This window comes from Lissotriton vulgaris, unplaced genomic scaffold (assembly GCF_964263255.1).
Source record: "Lissotriton vulgaris unplaced genomic scaffold, aLisVul1.2 SCAFFOLD_1214, whole genome shotgun sequence".
Lineage (NCBI taxonomy): Eukaryota > Metazoa > Chordata > Amphibia > Caudata > Salamandridae > Lissotriton > Lissotriton vulgaris.
Genome location: NW_028243910.1, coordinates 577,242 through 597,500, shown reverse-complemented (window position 1 = coordinate 597,500; position 20,259 = coordinate 577,242). Strand labels below are relative to the sequence as shown.

Here is a 20,259-nt window from a genome sequence, read left to right as displayed (position 1 = left end):
TTCCGGAAGATTGCGAGAAAGGGCCCATGGACGCCTTCCTGACGGAGTGGCTGGAGAGCTGGCTCCCCCCGGACGCTTTGTCGCGCTGCTTCGTGGTGGAGCGAGCCCATCGGGCGTTGACGCAGAAGCCGCCGGCGTGGGGAAAAGCCTCGGCCGGTCATTGCGAAAATCCTTAACTTCCACGACAGGGACACTATCCTCCGGGAGGCAAGGGCCAAAGAGACATTGCTGTTCGACAACCACAGAATCATGATTTTCCCGGATTACACCAGACTGGTACAGCAGCAGCGGCACTCCTTCCTAGCTGCGAAGGCTAAGCTGCGCGGCCTGAAGATCCAGTACTCATTGCTTTATCCAGCCCGGCTTCGTGTGGTCTTCAACTCTAAAACGCATTTCTTCGACTCCCCGGAGGACGTTTTCAAGTGGACGGACGAGACGGTCAGAGTTCGCCCGAAACCCCAGCCGGGTCTGGGTTCTGGGCCATCGCGTGGATCATCTCAGGAGCAGAACGATTCCGCCGGAAGGGGTAAACGATCTCGGAAGTCCCGCTCACGACGGCGTTCCCTGTCCAGGGGTGGCCCGCTGAGCGAGACGCAGCCTGATACCGACCAATCCGGAAAAGAAAACTGACTATGGTGGGCATTCATCTTTCACTGCTTTGCCCGGCTCCACCGATGGATTCTGTTGGGGGCCCTGTCCGGAGACTAGAACGGCGAAGCGGACGACGACCGGTGCAGTATGACCTGGGCCATGGTGGGGCTTGAGGGCCTCCTGATGGGTGGCGTCTGACTTTCATGCTCCTCATGTGCTTTGGATGCTTGGTACATTGGGGTTTGGGGTGCTTTCTTATGGGCTGCCTGATCCTCCCGCGACTGGGGGGTGGCCCTAAGGGAACGGCTCGGATAGTTGGGGGGGGTAATGTTGGGATCCATTGGTATGGTGGGTTTTAGGCGCTCTGTTTTGGGTCTGAAACTCCCCATGCCGCGACAGGTACTTCAATGTTTTATGAGGTATAGGGGTGGGGGGTGGGGAAGTTGGTTGTTCGGGGGACGGGGCGGGTGGTTTGGGACTGGGGGGGTGGTGGGCGTTCTTCAGGGGGTGCACGTGAATGTTGCTGATTTGGCTTGTATGGTATGGGTGGCCTGGACTGGGCTCTGGAGCCCTCAGAGACTTGCTAACTGGGACTATGGCTGACACTTCAGGGCGAGAACTTCCTAATGACTCTATGCGCATAGTGAGCTGGAATGTCCGGGGAATGTTGGACAAAATAAAACGTGGGGCGGTGCTGCGCTGGGGTAAACGACACACAGCAGATGTGATGCTCCTTCAAGAAACTCACATGTTAGGCACAAAGACCCTAAGCTTGCAGAGATTTGGATTCCACCAGGTGTTCCATGCTGGGTTCTCCAGGGGCTCGAGGGGGGTGGCTATCCTCATCCATAGGCGGCTGTCCTACACGCACGAGCGTCACTGGCTCGATCCTCAGGGTCGGTATGTGTTTGTGAAAGGGACGATTGGCTCGGAGCCGGTGGTGTTTGGCTGTGTGTATGCCCCCCCCCCCTCTGCAGTGGTCCCTGGCGGAGAAACTGTTTGACATATGGGCTGAGATCCCCGACTCCCTGGCTGTGATCGGTGGCGACTGGAATGATGTGGTGGATGTGGGCCTAGACAGGCAGAGTGCGCGTGGGGTGGCGGTAGCTGCTTCCCCTACGAAGCTGAAAGCAATGATTGATGGACTGGGTTGGGCGGATGCCTGGAGACACTTGCATGCCAGAGCGCGTGAATACACATATGTATCGGCTGTGCACGGCTCCTTCTCCCGGCTGGACTGTGTGTTCGTGCCGGGGGCCTTCCTGGACAGGGTGAAGGGAGCTGCGATTAGGCCTCAGGGGCTGTCGGATCACTCCCCTGTTGCGGTGCAGGTCGACTTGCGCAAGTCCCGCCGGCCGTTTCGGTGGAGGATGTCCTCGTGGCACCTACAGCGAGTGGAATACACACAGCATATGCGTGGTGCGATCGCCCATTACTGGCAGGAGAATTTAACGGAGGGAGTTGACGCGGTGACTGTGTAGGAAGCCATGAAGCCCGCTATACGAGGCATAGACATTGCTTGGTGTGCAGCGACCCGTCGCGCTCGCCAGGAGACCATTGCTGCGGCTGCTGACCGGGTGGACGTTCTAGAGGGACAGTGCCGGGGAGGGGGAGATGACCAGGCGGTACGACTGCTTCTGCAGGCGCAGCACTCCTACGCCTCGGTACTGTTGGACGAAGCTCGCCAAGCGTGGCTAGCCACGCGGAGCAGGGTCTACCAATGGGGGGATAAATCCTGCACCATGCTCCATAGGCTCTGCCAACACACATTACAACCGATCACCTTACCTGGCCTTACTGACGAGGAGGGGAACGCGATAACTGACCCTGGGACCTTAGCGGCGAGCTTTGCGCGATACTATGCAACGCAGTATGCCCCTCGTGAGTGTCTCCAACCGGAGGCGATTGCTGAGTTCCTTGTGGAGGTTCCCCCCCGGACGGTCTCGGACGAGGCGCGGGAGGCCCTTGACCTCCCCCTGACGGCGGAGGAACTGGGGGACGCGCTGGGCCAGCTTAATGTGGGCAAGGCGCCGGGACCGAGTGGGTTTCCCAGCGAATTTTATAAGAAATTCCACCTGCAGCTTGGGCCACACTATAGACGGGCATTGGAGCTGGCGCGGGAGCGGGGCAGCCTGCCGCCGGACTGGCGTCAGGCCGAAATCGTGGTTTTTCAGAAGCCAGGTAGGCCCCCCGATATTCACGAATCCGATCGCCCCATTTCCTTGATCAACTTCGAGGCCAAACTGCTAGCCAAGGCCCGGCTAACCGCCTGCTCCCGTACATTGCAGATCTGGTGCACCCGGATCAGGCAGGCTTCATGCCGCACCGGGCGACGCGACACAATATTAGGCGTGCGCAGGCGGCGGTGTACGCAGTGGGGACGACCGGGGATCGGGCGGCTTTGCTCCTAGCAGACATTGATAGGGCGTTCGACTCAGTCAGTTGGACTTACCTCTTTGCCCTTCTACCGCTTCTCAACTTGGGGCCGGTATTCGTCTCCTACGTGAGGCTGCTGTATACAAATATTACCGCCTCGGTGCGCATCTCTGGAGCGATCTCAGAGAAGTTCCCGATCGCTAGGGGTACCCGACAGGGTTGCCCCCTCTCCCCCTACCTCGTCGCTCTGGCCATGGAGCCACTGGCCGCACGGGTGCGCCTCGATGCCCAATATCGTGGCTTTGTGTGGGGAACAGACTTCACAGACCGCATTGCATTATATGCGGATGATGTCCTTTTCTTTATGACCGATCTTCCATGCTCTGGCCCCCGGATACTAGATATGATGAGAGTGTTCGGAGAGGCTTCAGGACTTCATCTCAACCCACGTAAATCGACCTTATGGGTCCTGGGCGACGAGCCAGAGACGTACCCTTGGGCCTCGGCTTTACAGGTAGCGGTCGGCGGCCTGAAATATCTAGGTGTCTTCCTATCGGAGTCTGCTGTGGTCGCGTGGGAGCGCAACGTGCTGCCGGTGTGGGATAAGGTCCAATCAGATGTCAAGGTCTGGTCTCGCATGCCCCTCAATATATATGGCAGATCTGCCATCTTTAAGATGGTTGCCCTGCCCCGGCTCCTTTACCAACTACAGAACCACCCGTACAAGATCGACCCGCAGTGGTTCCGTCGCGTAAACTCCACACTTGGCCGGTTTCTGTGGGCGGGGGGTGCCTCTAGAGTAGCGCTGCGGACATGCTTCCTTTCCACATATTGCGGCGGTCTGGCAACCTCTGATCTCCTTTCATACTACCAGGCTTCCCATCTACTGGTACTCAACGAGTGGTGGTATGGCGACCACAGCGACCCAGCGTACGCGTTGGAACACTTTTTAATGGGCAATGCCACGCTGCATACTCTGTTGTACTCGGCAAGACGGAGAAGGATGCTGCCGCGGGTCACCCAGGTGGTGTTCGCGATTTGGAGGCAGGCACTGCGCCGAATGGGTTGGTGGGGCAGACTGACAGCCGAAACTCCGTTGTGGAATAACGGCCGGCTTCCGGCGCTGGCCTCGCTGTCGGGATTTGGTGGCTGGGACGCCATTGGGATTTCCTCCCTCGGCCATGTGCTCGCCGGGACCACCCTCAAATCCTTCCAGGATCTCAGATCCGAATTCAATATGCCCGCATCCCAATTCTTCAGATATTTACAATTTCGCCATGCGCTTGCGCCGAGTCTAGTAGGACTGGATCAGCTCCCTGAATTTAGTCCGGTGGAGGCCAAGCTCTTCATGGGGGACCTGGGTGATAAGAAGGTCTCAAAAATCTACCAGACGCTGGTTACTCATTGCTCTTCCTCGCTCCTGTCCCTGAAGGCCTCCTGGGAGACGGATGTTGGCCCTTTGGATGAGGATGACTGGAGGGAGGCGCTTGAATCCCCCCGTGGGGCTGCCATTGCTGTGCGTCTCAGGTTCATACAATTTAAATACTTACATAGGGCGTACTTCACCCGGGAGAGACTGTGGAGGGCGGGCCTCATTGCCACTCCGGAATGCTTGCGCTGTGGAGCTGAGAGGGGAACGTTGTTGCATACAGTGTGGTCCTGTGTGGGTCTGACTGGGCTTTTGGAATGGGGTGTGGAACTGTCTATCGGAAGTGCTAGGGTGGGATCTCCCCCGTACACCCAGATTGGGCCTCCTCCATGTTCTCGAAAATGTCGGGGGTAACATATATAAACGCCACCTACTGTTGCTAGGGTTGGTTACGGCTAAACGGGATCTGGCGAGAGCCTGGAAGAGTGATCGTGCCCCCCCACTTACTGCCTGGAAGGCGGGCTTGGACTTCCTTATGGGCTTAGAATTACCTGTCTTTGAGGCCAGGGGGTGCCCTCGGAAACACTATAAGATCTGGAAGCGGTGGGCAGATTACAGGGGACTGGACTTGGAACCCCCAGTTGATATAGAGGATGTGCAGCCTCCGGATGGGGACCTGGGGCCCTAGGCCGTTACCCGATAAATACATTGCCTTGCTTGTATATATGTGAAATGTGGACACGTGCACGGGGCTAGGGTGGGATAAGGGGTGGGTAGTCGGGCAGGGAGTTGGGGTGTGTTTTTGGGGATGGGTGGGACGTGGGATGGGGGGGGGGGGGTTTTCAAATCTAGGCTTCTGTTCATCCTGCTATTTGATTAATGTGGATGGTGTCCTCCTGATTGTGGAGTACTGTGCCTATGCTCTGCCTAATGATTCAATAAAAATGGTTGTGAAAAAAAAAAGAAAGGAGGTTTAGAACTAAGAGCTTGAAGCTCACTTACCCTATGAGCCGAGGAAATGCCAATCAAGAAACCAGTCTTAAAAGAGAGAAGCCTCAATGGTCAACTTTGAAGAGGATTTAATTCCCACTGGGGCATAATGAAAGGAGTGGGAGGAAACCTATTAGTAAGGCCCATAATGAACCTCATAACAATGGGGGACTTAAATAAAAACTGATGATCTGGCAAACATAGAAAAGCTGACAAAGCTGTTAAATATCCCTTACTGTAGCCAAAGCACAACCTTTGCTGGGCCAAAGAAAGAGGACACTAGAATATTAGATAAACAGGCTTTCAAGGGATCAATGGCCCTCTCTCAGCACCAATTCACAAATCTGGACCATCTGAAGGAGTAAATAGACTTAGTGGAGTGTTGCATGGACGATAAAATAACATCCTGCACATCCAGAGGGAGAGAGAAGGAACTCAGGTTGCCCCGTTCAATCTCCAGGCATGAAGGTGCAAGCTCTGGAGGTGGGGGTGCAGAACCTGCCCCTGCGACTGCGAGAGAAGATCTGCGAGAGGGAGACGGAGCGGAGGGGCAAAGAAAGGAAGAATATCTGGTACCACACCCTTCTTGACCAATAATAAAATAATGTTTTGAATAAATGATATGCCTTTCTTACATATAGCATCCTTTTCTAAAGTATTTGTGAAGAACATCACTGTAAAAGTAATATAGGTCTTATCAGAGGTACCCCCTTAGAAAGAGTATCCATCAGAAACATGTTTCATGGGTATGCGAATATCATGGCAAAACAGAACATTTATGCTGTACACATGACATTGTTACTTAATTACACAACCCTAATTCCAGCCATATTTAAAAACTAGAAACAAGGGAGTATTTAACTCTTGATGTGATTACAGTCTGTGGTTGACTGAAATGATTAGTTAGCATTTGATTTCAGGGCCTGCTCATGATGTAGACTTGGGCACTTCTTCTGTAATTTTTTACCACCACTTTGATTAGTTTCGAAACCTGAGTATAAGTGCATTACCCTCTCCAGAGTTACACATTTAATGTTGATAGTGACTAGCAACTAACAGTGAAAGGTTAACAGTATGTATCAAAAACATAATGCAACAGTCACTACTGGAATCGTGAGGTCTTGAAATAGTGCTGTAGATATGAGGCAAAGAAAAAAGCTATTTTGAGAATTTAAACAGTGGGAGGTATTTCATGAAAGTAGTAGAGAACTAGGACTATATAGTACTCACATTCTTTTCATCCCATCTCAGTTTATTCCCAACCAATAACCATGCACTATAAACAGTAAAAGTCATCCTTTCTTTAATCACAAACATATATTTAGAAAGACCCACTCATGTAACTGAGAAAGAGCAACTGCAATTGGTTAGGAAACTAATTTCAGGAAGGTGAAGGTACATCGCTGTCTGTTCTGTACAATGTCTTCAGAGCATAATGCATTAGTATCCAAGGCATAGAGAAAACCCTTTCATTCTAAAGAGAAAATGTGGGATTAACATTGTTCTTTGTGAAGTGTGTGTGTGTGTGTGTGTGTGTGTGTGTGTGTGTGTGTGTGTGTGGGGGGGGGGTTCCCTTTAAGGAATCTGAAAACAGTAGTTTCAAAAAACTCAAACCCCTCAAATTCAGGAGGACTTGAGTCATTGGTACTAGAGACTTCATATTTTTCTGCATCATGGCAAACGTGTGTTCGATATTTACCCTGAAATGCAGCCAATAAAAGGGCCAAGCAAATTTTTAAAAAGGTATAGAAGAACTTACCTCCACTGTCTTCACTTTGTTCAGCATTTGCATATGTACGAAGGAACTCTGCAAAGGCCCCATCTTGCTTCAACAAGTCTTGATATGAACCCATTTCAGTTATTTCACCATCAACCATTACTATAATGCTGTCCATCTGAGGCAAATAACCAACTCCATGGGTTACCAAAATACGTGTCTGTTAAAAATAAACAAAAAAATGTTAAACAGTTATCATTTTCAGTACCATTCTTTAAACTTGTTTAAACAATCTATTTTATTTTACATTTACCATATCAGATAAAATAAAAGTAAAGGGACAAAACTTTTGAAAGAATGGTCAGTTGGTCAAAAATTAGCATTATAGGGAGATTTGTGAAAAAAAGGTGAAACTATATCATAGTATAGAGGAGCCTGAAATGAAAAGGCATGGCAATTTGTCCCCGGGAATGTATTACACATTTGAGACAAAATGAAAAAGTGGCTAGTAGAATACAAGTGAATTTAGGCGAGACCTTAGAAGCAAAGTATAAAAGGATAAAACAAATATTTAAAGTAAGTGATGCATCATAATACAAAGGAGAGTTCCCTTATACAAGAGACATTGTAGGAAAAAGGGGTGAGGATTAATATTCAAAACACTGTAGGAGCTTCCACCCCGTGCACTCCCTGACGACGTGCGGGAACAGCTTGAGACCCCATTATCGGCGGAGGAACTAGGTACAGCCTTATGAGAGCTTAACAACGGCAAGGCCCTCGGGCCAAATGGCTTCCTGAGCGAATTTTTCAAAAGATATCCTCTCCAGCTGGGGCCTCACTATAGGACTGCTTTAGAAGCGGCGAGGGAGGATGGCCTCCTGCCAGCAGGGCACAACACTGAAGTCTTTTCGGGAACTTAGCGAAGAATTCAGTATGCCCCGGAGGAGACATGCCGAGATTGTAGTGTTCTGCAAACCTGGACGGCCCCCGGACCACCACGAGTCCTATCGTCCGATTTCCCTTTTAAATATTGAGGCCAAAATCTTGGCCAAGGCCCTTGCAAATCGACTGCTTCCGCATATCACGGACATGGTCCACCCGGACCAGGCCAGCTTTATGCCCCAAAGAGCGACGAGGCACAACATTAGACGCATGCACGTGGCAATAGAAGCGATGGTTAAAACAGGAGATCAAGCAGCGCTACTACTGTCAGATATTGATAAGGCCTTTGATTCCCCGAGTTGGAGCTATCTATTCGCGCTTCTTCCGCGGTTAAACATTGGGCCGCACTTTGTTGTATATTCGGCTGCTGTACACCGACCTGACAGCCACAGTGAGAGTGGCGGGAGAGACATCGATGACCTTCCCAATAGGGCGGGGCACCAGACAGGGGTGCCCCCTCTCGCCGTACCTGTTCGCCCTGGCTATGGAGCCGTTAGCTGCATGGGTCCGGAGAGATGCGCAGATACGGGGCTTTGAATGGGAAATGGGACCATCAGATAGGATCGCATTATATGCGGATGATGTTCTGTTCTTCCTTACGGATGTGAACCGCTCCGGGCCACGAGTCCTTGAGATTATGAGAATCTTTGGGGAAGTATCGGGGCTGTACCTGAATTTACCGAAGTCCACGCTCTGGATGCTGGGAGATCGCTCCGGGATTGGGGCATGGGTGCTGCAACTGGCGACCGGGGGTCTCAAATACCTAGGGGTGTTTTTGACTGTCACCAGCTATTGCTTGGGAAAGTAATATCGTCCCAGTGTGGAACAAGGTACAACAGGAGATGAAATGCTGGTCCCGAATGCCCCTCAATATTTACAGCAGGTCAGCTATATTTAAGATGGTTGCCCTCCCTCGCATGTTATACCAGCAGCAGAATCACCCGTACCCGATCCAATCGCTATGGTTCAAACAGGTCAACTCCGCTTTAAGTCAATTTTATGGGCCGGGGGAGTGTCGAGAGTGGCCTTGCGTACATGTTTTTTGTCTACTTATTGTGGGGGATTAGCGACATCGGACATAGTCCTACTATCAGGCGGCACACCTCGTGGTCTTAAATGATTGGTGGTATGGTGACAGGGGGGACCCGGCGTATTCCCTTGAGAGGTATCTGATGGACCCGAACACTCTGCACACTATCTTGTACTCGGCACAGTTGCAGGGGCTGCCAAGCGCCACACAGGTGGTTTTTCAACTCTGGCGACAAGCATTGCGTCGCATGGGATGGTGGGGGAAGCTGACGAGGGAAACCCTCTTTGGCATAATGGGCAGCTGCCAGCGCTGGCGTCGTTGCAGGGCTTCGGAGGATGGGACTCGATAGGAATTTCTGCACTGGGACACATCATGAAGGGCACAACACTGAAGTCTTTTCAGGAACTTAGCAAAGAATTCAGTATGCCCCGCACACAGTTCTTTAGATATCTGCAGTTCAGGCATGCCCTCACGCCCAAGCTAGAAGGACTAGATACCTTGCCAGAATTCAGCCCGATAGAAGCAAAGGTTTTCATGGGAGACCTGGTGGAGAAGAAAATATCCCGTATATACCAGACACTAGTTACACATTGCTCTTCGGATCTGCAGTCCCTACGAGATCGATGGGTGAATGATGTGGGGGAACTGGAGGAGGACTGGCGTGAAGCCCTTGAATCCCCCAGGGGGGCCGCCATCGCTGTGCGCTTACGCCTGATACAGTTTAAGTACTTACACCGCACCTACTATACCAGAGAGAGATTGTGGAAGGCTGGCCTGATTGAGTCCCCAGCATGCTTGAGATGCAGTGGTGAGATGGGTGACCTAATGCATACGGTGTGGGGCTGTAGTGGCCTGGTGAAGTTTTGGGCTGGAGTATGGACTTGTCTGTCGGCGGTGCTGGGATGGGACCTCCCCCGTACTCCGAAGTTGGGGCTGCTGCACATCCTGGAAGGGGTGGGAGGTAATATCCATAAAAGACACTTGCTCCTGCTGGGCCTCACAGTGGCGAAAAGGGATATTGCACAGGTCTGGAAGGACCCCAGGGCTCCCACAGGGGTTGGATGGAAAAAAGGACTTGACTTTTGCATGGGGTTGGAACAGCCAGTGTTCGAGGCTAGAGGCTGTCCCCGGAAGCACTACAAAATATGGAAAAGGTGGGCGGATTACAGGGGCCTGTGGCTTGAGCCCCCAGCACCAGCCGGGGCCGTGAAGGAGCAGTTGTGATGGGCATATGGAGGCCATGATGTATACACTGATTTGTATATAACTATTCTATATGGTATCGGAGAGACAATGTGCACGGGGGTGGAGAAATGAGGGGGGGGGGGGAGACATGGTGGGGGGAGACATGGTGGGGGGGGAGACATGGGGGGCGGAGGGGGACATGGGGGGGAGGGGGAAGGGGTGGGGGTTGGAGGGGAGTTTATTTTCTTGACAAGTGCATCGCTGATTTTTGTTGTAATGTACTTGCTACAGCCTCTCCGGGGTTCGGAGTGCTGTGTCTTACATGCGATTCCTTAATAAAAAGAGTTTTAAAAAAATACCACTGTAGGAGGAGGAATGAACACAAAATGTATAACTAATCTCTGTATTCCGATGGCAACATTTCACTACTCTTAAACTTTCTCACATTTCCCATTAGAGGGAACAAACTACTAAAAGAATGTTTGAAAATGAAGACATAATTTCAAGCGATCATTGAAAACAATGGGGTAAACCCAATAAATCAATAGGACCTGGGTAATTGTATATATATAGAAAAAGTGGTCCTAGACACAATTTTTAAACAATACGAATTATCTAAGTATTAATTATTCACAATCAACAAATAGTCAGACTTAATCTGAAAAAACAAACACATGGAGATGTATTATTAGCTAATTCAGCTATAAATGCAATGAACCCAACACAACAGTATCAAGACAATTTATACTGCAGTTTATTTACATATTCATAAAATTTGAGTGAGTGGAAAAGAGAAAAGTTGGTGCTCAAGTGATGAGAAGGAAAAGTTGTAGAAAAAGATTTAGGATAATTCAGTGCAACAAAGAAAATATTTTACATTGCACATATAAAGCCTATCCATACACAGTATATATACACTATTATACAGGGGGACAGGGAGGGACTGGTATAGGCTTTAAGAAATTAAAAAATGGGGGATCGTCGACGTTTCGACCCTGGCGCAATACGGGAAAATCACGACCTCTGCTGCGGGTCTTCTTCAGGACAATAGGGGGACAGGGGACAGGGAAGCACCACGAAAAAACTGTGAAGGTGTAGCAAGGCCAGATCAGTTGGGCGGTACACCTCTGACTGAGAAGTTCAGTTGAAAATCAGTTGGTGGAAAACGAGCAGTCGATATCAATCGTGCCTAGTCCGGTAAAGCAGTAAACATTTAACCGGTAGCTGAAGGCGAGGAAGAAGTTCAGGAGGACCTTAAATTGGTTCGTAGGTCCCTGTATTTCGTAATGGAAAGCCGTAAGTATTAAAGTTAGTCACTGTGGGCTCAGTCCGGCACATCCCGACTCTCACATCCGGGAGAAACCACTAATCTCCCGGAGCAGAGGTCGTGATTTTCCCGTATTGCGCCAGGGTCGAAACGTCGACTATCCCCCATTTTTTAATTTCTTAAAGCCTATACCAGTCCCTCCCTGTCCCCCTGTATAATAGTGTATATATACTGTGTATGGATAGGCTTTATATGTGCAATGTAAAATATTGTCTTTGTTGCACTGAATTATCCTAAATCTTTGTCTACAACTTTTCCTTCTCATCACTTGAGCACCAACTTTTCTCTTTTCCACTCACTCAAATTTTATGAATATGTAAATAAACTGCAGTATAAATTGTCTTGATACTGTTGTGTTGGGTTCATTGCATTTATAGCTGAATTAGCTAATAATACATCTCCATGTGTTTGTTTTTTCAGATTAAATCTGACTATTTGTTGATTGTGAATAATTAATACTTAGATCATTCGTATTGTTTAAAAATTGTGCCTAGGATAACTTTCTCTATATATATAATTTCAAGCGAGGCTTAAATCAAGAATGTTAAGATCTTTTCTTATGTCTAAACTGGCAGCTTTGCTGAAAGATGACGGAGCAAAAGAATTAATACATAAGCATCTGAAGTTGTCCATGTGACCACACTACACAGTTACCTAACCTGATAATGCTGCATTCATGCAATTGGAAAATAATGTTGGTGTCATAAAAAGTAATACCAATCTGACTGTAGCTACCTCAGAAACCCAAATGAGAAGCAGTTGTAGCACTTGTAATCGTCTACCAAAGTACCATGAAAGGGATGCCTAACTCCAGAAATGAGTGGCGCTTACCTGTAGAGGTAGAGTGTGACCTTAGAAAAAAGATGAAAAGATAGACTTTATGTGAGCTGAATCCCTTAATGAAAGTGATGTCCTGGAATCTAAACAGTTAAGGTAATGCTGCTGTGTTACCAGTAGCTAACAGACACCTTCAGTGTAGCTTGCAACCTTGAGTTTATTTTTAAATAAGCACAGGGTCATAGTTTTCTTTATAAGGTAAGGGAATGCTGATGTGTGGGGAGGATGGGTGGGTCTGTAAGAAATCTGCGGCTAGATTATGTCTCCACCAGTTAAGGCGTTACCGAAGGTATGTAACTTGTCCATCTGATAGACATATCTAGCCACAGATTCTTTACCTTTGATCAGATACCCAAGCAATACCTTACCCAGAAGAGGGACTGCAGAAAACTTTTAGACCAGAAAATCCTGCAGAACAGATTGGCCAAAAAGGCCCTGTCTGCCAACCTGAGAATCCAGGCAATAGTGTCTGGTAATGTGAGCAGACACGCCCAGGAGGCAGCTTAGCTTGGCATATATCAGCAATCGGAACATCACACTGGAGAGCTATGATGGCTGCCTTCGCCCTGGTGGAACAGGCCCTAAGGCTACTGTTTCTTTGTCAAGGCATCACCGATATTTATACAGAGGATGACCGAACGAGAGATGGTCGTCTTTTGAACAGCTAGCCCCTTTTTTGCTCTCAGGCATCCTGTAAAGATTTGGTAATCCACCCCAGACTCTTTAGTACGATCAAGGTAGGAATGATAACGCTCTTTTTGGGTCCAGATAGTGGAGACGCTCCTCTTCTTTTGAAGGATGCAGAGGCACATAGAAAGTGGGCAAAGAAACTGACTGCCCCAGATGAAAGAGACAACCTTGGGCAGAAAGGACGCCCTAGTTCTCAGTACCACTTTTTCCAGAAAAACTGTCCGGTAAGAAGGCTGTGAGTACAGTGCCTGCAGTTTGCTCAACCTCCTAGTATTGGTACTTGCCACCAAGAATGCTATTTTGATGGTGAGCAACCATAAAGGGCACTTGTGCATCAGCTCGAACGGTGCGCACATTAACAAGGTGAGGACCAACTTAAGGTCTATTGTGGCATAATAAAAGGTGAAGGGGCAAACAAATAGGTTAACCCCTTCGGAAACCACTGCACCAGAGGAGACTTAAAAAGTGAAGGCTAATATGGAAGCCCGAAGAAAAAGCAGAAGAGAGTGCCCAAGGCAGAGCCCTGCTGGGCCAAAGAAAGGATAAACAGGTGGAGATCCACTAGAGAGGCAGACAAGTGGCCAACAGACTTTCTGTACAATATTTACAAAATGTGTTCCATCATCGGGCGTAGACCGATTTCTTAGAGGGACGCCTGGCTGCGGGAATAACTTTACAGTCTTCAGGAGGAAGGTCAGAAGCAGTCACCTGTCGCAGCTCAATCTCTACACATGGGGCCGGACAGTGGACATGATCGTGTGGAGTACCCTCCTCTGTTGCTGCAACAGAAGATACTCACGAAGAGGTAACCTGATCGGAGGATCGATGCTCATTTCTAGAAGCTCAGAAAATCAATCTCTCCGTGCCCATTCCGGAGCCACCACAATCACTTGTGCACCGTCGCTCCTGGTCTTCTTGAGCACTCTGGGTAGGAGTGGTATGGCCGGAAAGGTGTACAGGAGGCCTGAGGTCCACTCGCAATGAAAAGCGCTGCTGTGTAAGAGCTGCCTTGGAAACTCCTAGGCGCAAAACTGCTGACATTGCGCATTCTCTTCAGAGGGGAACAGATCTAAGCTTTTAGTGCCAGCAGGCTAGCTCGAAGCTCCAACAGGTTTATATGGAACCAAGCCTCCACCGGAGACCAGAGTCCTCTGATATCGACCTGCCTCAGATGGTCGCCCCATCCCAGAAGGTATATCTCTGTCACTAATGTGAGCTCTGGGTAGGGAAGGGAGAGGGGTCTGCCCTTGATCCAATCATAGTCTGTTAACCACCACTGCAGGTCTTTCGCAGTGCCCTCCTAAAACGGAACCAGGTCGCTGAGATTTCCTCGATGCTGTGCCAAGTGGAGCCTCAGGTCCCACTGCAGAGCCCACATGTGCCACCGTGCATGGTTCAGTAGTAGGATGCAGGAAGCCATGAGGTCCAATAGCCTCAGTCATTCTCACCAAAATCCAGGATAGAGGCTGAAACATCGGCATCATAGCCTGAATATCCTGGACTCTCCTTTCAGACGGATAAGCCAGAAACGGCACTGTGTCCACAACCACCCTAATAAAAAGGACGGTCAGAGAGGGAGTCAAGAGCGATTTGGCACATTGATAGTGAACGCTAGTGAATGCAGGTTCGCCATAGTCTGTAGGAAGGAAATGTCTTCTTGGGATGAGCCTGCCTTCAACAACCAGTCATCGATAGTGGATGACTGTAACCCCTGATCCCCGCAGATTGGCTATGACCACCTCCATCAACTTTGTCAACACCAGAGGGGCACTGGGGAGGCCGAAGGGGAGCACTGCAATTTCAAAGTGATTGTGGCCCACCATAAACAGCAGGTAGTGACGATGGACGGAAGGGGAAAATGGAAATGGGCATCCTGCAAGTCCAGCGCTACCATCCAGTCGCAGAGGTCAAGGGCAGGAAGGACCAGAGTTAGGTTGAGCATCTTGAACTTCTCCTTTTTGAGGAAGTAGTTGAGGGCTCGGAGGTCTAGGATAGAAAGAAAGGCCTCCATCATTTCTTTGGACCATTATATTGCGGGAATAACGACCACAGCCCATTCCTGGCCTGGGAACCCGCTCTATAACTCCCTTGGCCAAGAGTCTTGACTTCATTGCGGAGCAGGGCAGGGTGATCCTCTGTGAGGAGACCGATCGTACACTGGAGGCATAGATGGAGGGTAGTCTTGAAGGGAAGGGAGTAGCCCCTTCGGACTAACTGCAACACCCACCTGTCCGATGTGTTATCTGACAGTGGTGCAGATGATGGCGTACTCTGTCACAGACTGGCCGTAAATGATCAAGTGGAATCAGACTAGGAAGGTTTTTTGGTGGAGGAGGGGATCATGGCTTTGCTCAAATTCTGGCCTCCCGACCCATGGGTTTGGGGTGAACCACGCCCATGGCCCCACAGAGGCTGCTGAGCTTTTGGGGCCCTCTGACTGGAATAGGGTTGGCGTGGTTAATTGCCCCTTCAGTAGCCCCGAAAGGAGCGAAAAGTAGACACGGCCGGGTGGTTGTGGCGAGGCCCAAGGACTTGGCCATGGCCCACAAGTCCTTGAAACGCTCAAGGACGTCATCTGCTTTGTCTCCGAAGAGACGGGAGCCATCGAAGGGCATGTCTATGAGATTAGCTTGGACATCCCAAGAAAAAACAGATGTTCTCAGCCAGGCATGGCGACAAATGATCACAGTCTTGAAAATTACTCTGTCCAGCGGGTCTGTCGTGTCCAAGGTAGATCTGATGGCGAACTTTGCTGCATCTCGCCAGTGTAAAATATCTTGTGAGAGTAGTGCTCGCCCTTCCCCAGAGACCCTAGGCAGCACTTGCACAACCGTTTCCCATATTAAATGGGAATAAAAGCCCAAAAGGCATGCGGTGTTCACCGAGCGCAATACCAGACTGGCGGAAAAAGTCTTGCAAAACTCTAGTCTCTTGGATTCCCTGTCTTGGGGTGCGGAAGGGAACGCAACATGGGAATTGGAAGCCTGGACCACCAGGTTTTGTGGGGAGGGCGGTGGCGGAGAGCAATCTTCCTATTCATGGGAACCCCCGTGAAGGGTGAGGACCAGGTGCCCAGGAAGGACGTCAGTTAAGGCCTCATTAAAGAACAGTAAGGGTTCTGAGTTGGAGATCCCACGCTGCAGGAACTCTGCCAAGATGTTAGTCTTGACCGCCACCGTAGGGAGCTGCAGGTCCAGGAACTCTACAGCCATAGGCACCACCATAGCAAATTATGCCCCCCTCCTCCGTAGGCACGGGAGTTGGGGACAGCATACCAGTCTTGGGAGGTTTTCAAACCATGGGCATCACCCAGTCCCTCATTCCAGTCCATATCTTGTGGGTGCGAGATTCCTAAGGAATCCTGCTCCCCCTCCCAATGTCCGCAATCCTCTTCATCCATCCCTAACCCTTCAGAATAGGGCAGGTTAATTGGCTTGGAGCCATTAGGCTCCGGTCTCAGCATCAGAGAACGCTAAATCTGGTCAGTGTCGCCAGGAATGATATTAGAGGGGGGGCAGGAGAGAGGGGGGTGGGGGGCTGCCGGTGGGCACTAGCAACGCAGAAGACCTCAGCATCAGACGCGGTGCTGGGGAAGGTTGCTGTAGAGGTGCGACCGGTGGCAGCCCGGACCAGGGAACTGTCCCAATCTGAGGCCAATGCGCCGGCGCCGCATGACCCACAGGACCCTCCATCATTCAAGCCTGCGGGCACGAAGGTGCGCAAGGAGGGTCAGGCCGCCCAAGGATGGCGCACCTGGCATCATAGAATTCTTTAAGCGGCTCAGGGGTCGCTCCCGGAAAGGCAGAGGAAAGCAAACGCCAAGGATCCTCCGCTGCATCAAGAGAGAGGCAGCGTGAAGTCAAAGCACGCTTCGACTTTTTGTATTTTTTTGTGGTGCTTCTTACCAGACTTCGATGAAGAGGACTTAGATTCACTAGAGCGGTGCTTGGACATACCTCTCGACCAAGACCTGAACCAGGATAGAGACCAACGAGGCGACCTCCGCGAACAGCTTTAGGGACCGTTCCCTAAAACCCTTCGGCGCGGTGGCCCGGCAGTCGGAGAACGATCGAGTGATGGTGGCGCTCCAGGCACCAAAGACACACCTAGTGAGGGTCCGTGACCGACATGACACAGTAACAGGCGCCACACAGCTTGAACCCCGAGGTCTTCTTGACATTTCTACACATCAAAAGAAGTCGACAAAAATTCAAAAAAAGTCGATCAAAATATGACAGAGGGAATCTCTCTTCAACAGATCGGCCCTGGTCAGAGCTGAAAGAAAAGAACTGACGTCAGTGCCCGGAAGGGCGGTTATATTGATGGCACAGATGTCACAACAACAAACACGACGCAGACTACGTCATGCGGAGTCGACCAACACCACCTACAGACGCACAGGGGTAGTTTTAAGAAAAATCTTCAGAATACAGCCGGACGACTGGAAATTCAAAAGATAAAGAATCTGCAGCTAGTTGTCTATAAGATAAGGATAATGTGGACTATAATAAAAATGGACGTACATTTTGGTCTCATAGAACCATACAGGCTTTGGACAAATGTCGTAAAATAGCTAGTTTAGGCCCCACTGATGTGTTTCATTATGACACAATAGTTTAACTTTGAGGTGCATTCCTGTTTTCTCACAAAAAAAATACCTTCTTGTTCACTGTTAACCAATGTTGCTACACCGCTACTTATGCTGTCGGCATCAGTCAATCATACTCCGTAATAATGTATCAAGCAATACAGCCTAAATGCAGTGTGCACTGTTCACAATTAGGATTTATCCCTCTTATGAATCACAATACTATTGTTCTACTTTTCGTACTTATTTTAATCTATAGTTTTGATGAATTGGTTGCTTTTGAAGCATTAATTGAGCACTATGGGCATCCCAAACACCTCCCAGCTTCCTCTTGGAATGTGCTTCCCGAGGGCTTAAGGAGACTTTCTTCGAATTTAGAGGACAACTTTACCATCAGGTGCAGGACACTTCCATGGAGAGCAACTTTGCTCCAAGCCTGGTTTGTCTTTACATGTCATCATTCAAAGGTAACCACATCCTCGGTGAGGAAAATCCCTATTTAGGGAACATACTTACCTGGCACATACATTGATTATGTACTGTCTTCTGGTGAGGAGATGCCAATATCTGTGCAGAATTCTGCTGGATTAACACACTCAACCCCTTTCTTAAGTTCACCAGCACTATTTCAGATAATCTATACCTTTATTGGATCTACTCCTCTCCAGAGAAGGAAGCAGGATACTAACATCAAACTATAGAAAACCCACGGATACGAGGGCCATCACCAGAAGAGACTGCGTGCTAATCTCCCGGTGGGCTAGTTCCTATTCCTCCATCGTAACTAACACTAAGAAAGAATATGAACTACAAGCTTCTACCCTGAGATCCAATTTGATAGATCACCACTACCCCCATAGGATCGTACAGCAGGCATATAAAAAAGCGAAGAAAGACCATCAAGATACCCTCCTGGAAGTAAAGAAAAATCACAGGTGGAGAATCTCATGTGTCACAACCTTTACACCCTCATCAAATTGGATTAAAAAAATTATTACAAAACATTGGTTTATTTTGAATACTGGGACTTCGAAGGTTTGCCACCCTGCCCTCTTTGTGTACAAACACAGATAACCTAAAAGACATGGTCCTATAAACAAGTGGCAGTGGTAATAGAAAAATGGTCAGCACCTCAGTTAAGTTTGCAATTGTTTGTTTTTTAAATGTATAAGTGTGCTCAATGAAAACACTGTGCCACCCAAACAGTGTGGCCCTGTATAGGAAAATAGGATTTTCCATATACACGCATAGTCAAAATTATAATGGAGCACATCATCAAAGTATTTTAAACAGATGCGGTTGTCAGTTAAATGTAACTTGAAGTACACCAAGGAAAAAAAACTGGACAAGAACATATAGTCCAAATGTGAATACAAAATTGTATAAATTCTTGATCTTGTTGACGCGTAGTTGTAGCGTGGATGCAGACAGCGGACATGTGTTTTGTCGTGTAGACTACTTTCTCAAGGCTCAAACTTTGACTGTTACGTCTGTGACTGTTTATACACAGATACGAACCAGAATCCCCTTATTGTATTGGGGAGTTGAGACCGCAAAAGCACAAAATTATCATAAGTGTAGTGGAAAGAGTCCTAACTTCAAACGTCATCTCTTACATATGAGAGTAGCACTTTTATGCGCTTAGAACTGTTGCGCTCGCTGTAGTAGACAAGACTGGAATCTTGCCTGTATATTGGAACAGTATGACGTCCATAGTAGTCGCCGGGCTAGCCTGTGTAATTGGTGCTTCCTGCTTCTCATGGAGAGGTCCTCATGTACAGGGACACTATCCCTGTGGGTCTTGTACAGTAAGCCCCCTCACACAAACCACCAAGACAATAGACATTGGTCTGGAACACCCATGGGAGCTAAGGCGCCATACTGCAAATGCTACTTACCAGTATGCATCTGTTCTTGGCATGTAGGGCTGCTGACATTCATATCTGTGCATAGTCCGCCACCTAGTGTTGGGTCCGGATGATTGCACATTGTTGTCCTGGAAGAGTCTTCGAAGTATCACGAGATAGGTGGCTCCTCCCCTGGACTACAGTGCGCATGGGCATCGCCTCCATCCCCAGATTGTTTTTAGCCATAGGCAGAGATGGAGTGAAGAAGTGAGTGATGACCATGCTATGAGCATATGTGTGTATATGAATACATACTGCAGCTGCTACAGGCGCCGGGGAGGAGGGTGGGCGATATGAATGTCAGCAGCCCTACATGCCAAGAACAGATGCATACTGGTAAGTAGCATTTGCAGTTCGAGGCATGTGGGCTGCTGAATTCATATCTGTGCATAGAATACATAGCAGTCCCTCCATTAGCGGCGGCCGCCCGTGCCAGCTGCAGCAGTCTGAAAAAGCGTTTTTAGAACAGCCTGACCAACAGCTGCCTGTTGTTTTGAATGCACGTCTACGCAGTAGTGCTTGGTGAAAGTATGAGTGGTAGACCATGTGGCTGCTCTACAGATGTCTTCTAAGGGAATGTTACCTAAGAACGCCATAGAGGCCCCCAGCTTCCTAGTGGAGTGGGCCCTCGGTGGGATAGTGAGAGTGCGCTTAGCTTTAGCGTAGCATATCTGAATGCACTTTACTATCCATCTAGCTATTCCTGCTTT

General features: G+C 49.2%; 1 protein-coding gene across 1 annotated transcript in view; it reads right to left on the bottom strand.

Moving 5' to 3' along the window:
• LOC147668204 (multidrug resistance-associated protein 1-like) overlaps positions 1-20,259 on the bottom strand; it is a gene marked incomplete at its 3' end in the record, with an annotated part of 614,782 nt that overhangs the window by 67,099 nt on the left and 527,424 nt on the right. The window contains exon 14 of the mRNA XM_086948707.1: positions 7,086-7,263. Within this exon, the coding sequence (XP_086804833.1) occupies positions 7,086-7,263 (178 nt within the window). The remainder of the gene's footprint in view (positions 1-7,085; positions 7,264-20,259) is intronic.